Source organism: Spermophilus citellus, assembly GCF_964194105.1.
Source record: "Spermophilus citellus genome assembly, chromosome: 9".
Taxonomy (NCBI): domain Eukaryota; kingdom Metazoa; phylum Chordata; class Mammalia; order Rodentia; family Sciuridae; genus Spermophilus; species Spermophilus citellus.
The window spans coordinates 131,255,663-131,262,220 of NC_138191.1; the positions used below are offsets into that span (position 1 = coordinate 131,255,663).

Here is a 6,558-nt window from a genome sequence, read left to right on the forward strand (position 1 = left end):
TCGTACTTTTCCGTATCTATCTATCTATCTATCTATCTATTTATTTATTTATTTATTGCTGTGAGGATCATCAGTTTTACAGGAACAATGTATTTTTTTAAATCTTGGGGCTGCTGAATCCATCAGTAACAAACGAGGCCCAACACGTGTACAGCTTGGCCATCTCTGGGATTTTTTTTAACATGTGAATTGGACGCCTCCAGGCCCGCGGTGACCACGCCTCCTCCTTCCCGCCCCACCCCTTTTCCATCTGTCGCAAAAGACTCGGCGGCGCTTTACGGCCGGCGTCGTTTGACGGCGGGAGGTAACCGAGAAGGAGGAGGAAGCGGTGGCGGTGGCTCCCCGGGCGGCTGCGGCGGGCGTCGGGGTGGGCGCCGCGGTCCGGGCCGGGGAGTGAGGCGGGGCCGGCCGGGCCGGTGGGCTGGGCGGCGGGCCCGGCGGCCGCCCCGCGCCGTCGCCTGCGCCTGGCGGCCCGATGTGGCTGCAGCAGCGGCTCAAGGGGCTACCGGGACTGCTGTCGAGCAGCTGGGCCCGCCGCCTCCTCTGCCTGCTCGGCCTCCTGCTGCTGCTCCTGTGGTTCGCGGGCTCCGGGGCGCGGCGGGCGGCGGGCGGTCTGCGTCTGCCGCCCTGGGCCCGCGGCGAGCCGGGCGCCGCCGAGCCCTCTGCCTGCCTGGAGGCGGCCACCCGCGCCTGGCGCGGCCTGCGGGAGCGCGGCGAGGCCGTGCCGCTGGGCCCCGGAGTGCCGGCCCTGGTGGCCAACGGCTTCCTAGCCCTGGACGTGACCGCCAACCGGCTGTGGGTGACTCCTGGAGAGCGGGAGCCCGCTGTGGCGCCGGACTTCGTGCCCTTCGTGCAGCTGCGCCCGCTGAACGTGCTGGCCGAAGCTGGAGAGGCTGTGCTGCTGCTGCGCGAGGGGCTGCTGCGCCGGGTGCGCTGCCTGCAGCTCGGAAGCCCAGGCTCTGGCCCTGCAGCCGCCGGCCCCGGGCCCGCCTCGGCCTCCGGTCTTGCCGCGGGGTCCGGCCGTGACTGTGTGCTGCTGCAGGAGGACTTTCTGGCGCACCGGGGCCGACCCCACGTCTATCTGCAGCGCATTCAGCTCAACAACCCAACGGAGCGCGTGGCCGCGCTGCAGACTGTAGGGCCCACTGCGGGCCCGGTCCCGAAAGCCTTCACCAGCACCCTGGAGAAGGTCGGAGATCATCAGTTCCTCCTCTACTCGGGCCGATCCACTCCAGTGCCCTCTGGGCGGGTGCACCTGGTGGTGGTGGCTGCCAAAAAGCTAGTAAACCGGCTCCAGGTGGCTCCCAAGACGCAATTGGATGAGACGGTCCTCTGGGTGGTGTACGTCTCAGGCCCCATCAACCCCCAGGTGCTCAAAAGCAAAGCAGCTAAGGAGCTGAAGGCACTCCAGGACTTGGCCCGGAAGGAGATGCTGGAGCTCTTGGAGATGCCCGCGGTTGAGCTGCTTCAGGATCACCAGCGCCTCTGGGCGCAGCTGTTCAGCCCAGGTGAGGCCTGGCAAGGTCTTGGTGCACAGACCACACTGTGCACCAGGGTGCCCACAGTCCACCCTGGATGTGTCTCTCTGAGATCTGCAGAGGTGACCCTGAAGGTTAAAATTTGGGCCTGGCATTTGATGGGGGATCTCAGTACTTATAATCTCTTAACAGTTGTGTGACCCTGGATTAATGGCCTCATCTACCTCAGAGGATGAGATTTCAGTTAAAAAATGAGTGTAAAGGTCGGGTATTGTTGTAAAGTGAGGCCTTATTGGAGTAGGTGGAATTTATAGGGTCAGTTCATAAAGGTAAACCAGCAGAATCCCAGACCCTCTCCACAGCTCATCAGGGTCTGCCTGGAACAGGCCTGGGCTTGGCCTGGCTCCTGAGAGGCTGAGGTGTTCCTGGCACCGTGGCTGTATCTGTTTGCAAGGAGGTTGCAGTCCCTTCTTTCAGCAGATTGGAACATTCACACCAAATGAAAGCTGTCTCCCCCATTCACTGTTAAGAAAATCCTGTTGGGATGAGGGGGGGATTTTGGTCTCCAGGGTTCCAGTTGTCTGAACTTGTATGTTCAGTTGCTCAGAGTTTAGTTCATTGAACAAACATTTATTAAATGCTTCTGTGTGTGGGGGGGTCAGGGGCTGTTCTTTGCATGGGGGAAACAGGTGAGCAGAACAGAGTTCCTGTTTTCATGGGACTTAAGTCTGGTTGGGTGGAAGACAGACATTAGAAAAGTGAAATTTAAATAAGACACCTTGAATTAAGACCACTGTGGAGAAGGATTAAAAATGTGATGGGTGGGAGTGTGGAGTGGGGGCTACAGCTTACCCTGTCGTCCCCGGAGCCTCTCTGAGGAGGAGACACAGCTGACCTCTGAGTGGTGAGACTCAGCCAGTCAGTCATGTGACGGGGAGGAGGGTGTTCAGACTGGAGACTGCCCTGTGGCAGGAGCAGGTTGGGTGGCAGGTGCTAAGGAGGTCAGCGGCCTTGAAGCTGTTGGTAGAGGTGGTGCATTTTATTCTTAGAGGGATGGGAAGAGGGCAGATCTGATGACATTTGAAAAGGCCCTTGGCTGCTATGTGCAGAGTGTAGCCTGGGGGTGGGGCGCCTATGGATGAGGGAGAGCAGGTCCGAGGTTCTTTAGGAGCCTTGACAAGGGGCAGGGAGCTGGGACCAGGATTGTGATCGTGCGGACAGAAGTGGGTGGATGCTGATAATTTGTGCTGGGTGGGAGGCAGCAGGGACATGGATTGGCTGTGGGGAGTGAGACCTGGACGATGACTCCTAAATTTGGGGGTTTGAGTATCTGCTTGGTGACAGCTTGGGGAAAGCTTGGTTTGGGGCCACCTTCCATGTCAGGTTCAAAATGCCTGTCAGACATCTGGGTGGAAACAACAGGAGAGTGGCTGAGTCTAGAATTTGTTCACATGCGGGAGGTAACTGTGTGATACCCAGCATGTGTGTACAAATTTGGGAGACATCATTTAAAGCTACAGGACTAAGCCAGGTGTGGTGATATACATCTATAATCCCAGGCTGAGGCAAGAGGATTGCAAGTTCCGGGCCAGCCAGGGCATTTTAGCAAATAAGAAAGAGCTGGGGATGTAGTGCAGTGGTGGAGCACTTGCCTAGCGGGCGCCAGGCCCTCCATCCCCAAAGTCACGCCCAGAAACTGAGAAAGTAAAGCTGCTGGCCTGGAGAGGGGTGGGAGAGGCGGCAGGACTGGCCAGGCTCTGATGACTGCCTCTCATGGAAGGGGTCCTGGGGTTGGTGCCCCATGCTGCGAGGATGTGCAGTCCTCAGCTAAGGTGGGAGGCCCTATTGCCTTTGGACGGGACTTTAGGTTTCAGGCCCTGGCGCTCTGGTGGCCATGTTGGGCAGGCGGGTAGATTTCTCCTATACTCAAGGGGGACCAGATCTCTGTCTTCATCACTGGGGCCCAGAGCTTCCTTCTGCTGCCCCTGACCTGTCGGCTCCTCTGTGCCCGGCCACACTCTCCTCCTTAACACACAATCTTCCTGGTGTTACAGGGGTGGAAATGAAGAAGATCACCGACGCCCACACGCCATCAGGCCTGACCGTGAACCTGACACTCTACTACATGCTCTCCTGCTCACCAGCCCCTCTGCTCAGCCCCTCCCTGAGCCACTGGGAGCGAGACCAGATGGAGGCCACACTCAACTACGAAGACCACTGCTTCAGCGGCCACGCCACCATGCATGCCGAGAACCTGTGGCCGGCCAGGCTGTCCTCGGTGCAGCAGATCCTGCAGCTCTCTGACCTGTGGAGGCTGACCCTCCAGAAGCGTGGCTGCAAGGGGCTGGTGAAGGTGGGCGCTCCGGGCATCCTGCAGGGCATGGTGCTCAGCTTCGGGGGGCTGCAGTTCACGGAGAACCACCTGCAGTTCCAGGCCGACCCCGACGTGCTGCACAACAGCTACGCGCTGCACGGCATCCGCTACAAGACCGACCACATCGACTTGGCCGTGCTGGCCGATGCCGAGGGCAAGCCCTACCTGCACGTGTCCGTGGAGTCCCGTGGGCAGCCCGTCAAGATCTATGCCTGCGAGGCGGGCTGCCTGGACGACCCCGTGGAGCTGACCTCGGCCCGCGGGGGCCACACCTTCTCGGTCATGGTGACGCAGCCCATCACACCGCTGCTCTACATCTCCACCGACCTCACACACCTGCAGGACCTGCGGCACACGCTGCACCTCAAGGCCATCCTGGCCCACGACGAGCACATGGCCCAGCAGGACCCAGGGCTGCCCTTCCTCTTCTGGTTCAGCGTGGCCTCCCTCATCACCCTCTTCCACCTCTTCCTCTTCAAGCTCATCTACAACGAGTACTGCGGGCCGGGGGCCAAGCCCCTCTTCAGGAGCAAGGTAGGGCGCCGCCGGTCCTAGAGCCCAGGCCTCGCACACAGGAGGGGCTGGCCGCGGCAGGAGGGTGTCCTCCTCAGCTGGTGCCTCCAGCCGTCACCACAGAGAGGAGATCGTGTCTTGAGAGGCCATCAGAGAGACTTCACGAGGAGGCCTGGGGGGAAGGCTGTGGAATCCCAGGGGGAGCAGATGAGTCCACGGCTTCTGTGGCAGCTGCTGCCCCCCACCAGTCTAGGCACTAAAAACAGACCTTTAAGAAAACATCAGACCCCCAGATTGCCATGGAGCCCTCTGAACTGCTCTGAACCCCGTCCCCACCCCGGGCCTGTCCATTACCTTAGAGGACAGTGCCTCTGTGTGGGCCTCTATCCACAGGGCCCTCTGATTAGCACAGGACAGGGCACTCCCCTCCTGTCTCCCGAAACACCTTTGCCCCCAGAAAGCTGTGATTTTGACCCAGTGGGACTGTCATCTGGGATAATCTTGGTGTCTCAGGGTCAGGCAGCCTCCTCTGCCTGATGCCACCCTCCGTGCTTTCCCCGTCAGGGCCTCGGGAGAACAGCCAGAGGGACCCTGGTCTGCAGCAGCGGGGAAGAAAGTGTCCAGAGGAGCTGAGCTTCCCTACTGTCTCCTCTCCCCTCCTCCTCCTCCTCCCTTCCCCCTAGTCCTCCCCTCCTCTCCTCTCTTCTCCCCTCCCCTCCCCCCTCTGCCCCTCCTTTCCTCTCCTCTCCCCTGTCCCCCCCTCAGCCTCTCCCTCCTCCAGGGCTCTCTGCCCAGCCCAGACCCACGCAGGTGAAGGAGGAGCTTTGTGGCTCCTTCCTGGTGCCCCCCAAGGCTGGACTGCCCAGGAAGCAGTGCTCGACTGCAGGGGAGGTGGGAGCAGGCCGGGTTCTCGTGCCTGAAGAAGAGATAGATCAGAGCCACCCCAGAGCCGCCTCTTCACCGCTTGGGATAGAGCCACACTGGCACTGTGGGGTCCGCAGCCTCTGCCAGCGGGCTGCCACTTAGCCTGCTGACCAGTGGCTTCTCTGTACCTTGGTTCCCCAGACATGAGCCAAACTGCTTTCATGGGGACCTGACCTGTGTCCCTCCCTAGTGCTCCAGCTGGGCTACGCCAGAGCAGAGGAATGCCAGGCAGCGGTCACAGGCCGCTGAGCCGTGGTGACTAGCCTGCTGCTGGCCAGGAGCTGCCTGCAGGCGGGTCTGAGCCTGGGTGGGGTCGCCAGGGCCACCTCCATGGCTGCCACCCTGGTGTTCTGTGGCAGCCCCGGGTGGTGGGCAGTAATCCCTTATTTTGTTGATTGAACAGGAAGACCCCAGTGTCTGAGGAACCGCGAGTCCTGCTTTCTGCCACCGTTGCACAAGACACCATCTGCTGCTACAGACAAGGGATCCTTTGGAAGCACCTACCCTTTGTGCCTTGTGGGGGACAGTGACGCAGAAGCGCTTGTAGATGCCAGCTTGCATTGGAAGGAATGAGTGTCCCGTGGGGAGGGAGGGGCTGGTGGACCTGTAAGCCTTCCACTCAATAAAGTGAACCTGTGCGGAGCGTACTTGAACTTGAACTCACTCCTTCCACACACCCTTTTCTGTCCCAGGAAACAGACCCTCTTTTGAAAAGACTCTTGTTTAGGAAAAATTGTGTTCTTTCCTAATTTAATGTGTTCTTTCTTGAATGAATTCTAATTTATTTTTGTTGAGATCTGCTGGGCGGCTTTGCCTCTGTGGGAGATGGTGAGTGGTGTCCCTTCCTTGGGAGGCCCCACAGTCCTGGGGCTGGGGCTGGGCCCCTGGCGGCTGCCCTGCCCACTAGAGAGCACTTGCCACCGCGTCCTCCGGGCCACCGCGTCCTCCGGGCCACCGCGTCCTCCGGTTTGCACACCGTCTCCCTATCATGAGCCTGTGGGGACCTGTGGTTTTGTACTTTGGGGCTTTGAGGGGAGGTGTTGTACTTTCTAGCAGTTGATGATTGTTTGGTTTTGAAATACCAAAGCTTTTTTTGTTGTTTTTAAATAAATCTCTTTGAAACTTCCACGACTGGTTTGTGTGTCAAGAGCCCTGACCTGTCCTCTCCCTTGCTGCATTGCTGGGTGGCCTGAAGCAGGACACTCGCCTCACCCAGCTCTGCAGGCCAAGGAGTCACCTCAAGCTGTGTTGCTGGCCACCTTCTCACTG

The 6,558-nt window shown here is 59.7% G+C and overlaps 1 protein-coding gene across 1 annotated transcript; it reads left to right on the forward strand.

Moving 5' to 3' along the window:
* Positions 1-292: 292 nt before the first annotated feature.
* KIAA2013 lies at positions 293-6,234 on the forward strand. Its single transcript, XM_081306019.1, has 3 exons — positions 293-1,508; positions 3,533-4,386; positions 5,693-6,234. The coding sequence occupies exons 1-3, from the start codon at positions 476-478 to the stop codon at positions 5,708-5,710; spliced, it is 1,905 nt and encodes a 634-aa protein (XP_081162145.1). The 5' UTR covers positions 293-475; the 3' UTR covers positions 5,711-6,234.
* The last annotated feature ends 324 nt before the right edge of the window (positions 6,235-6,558 follow it).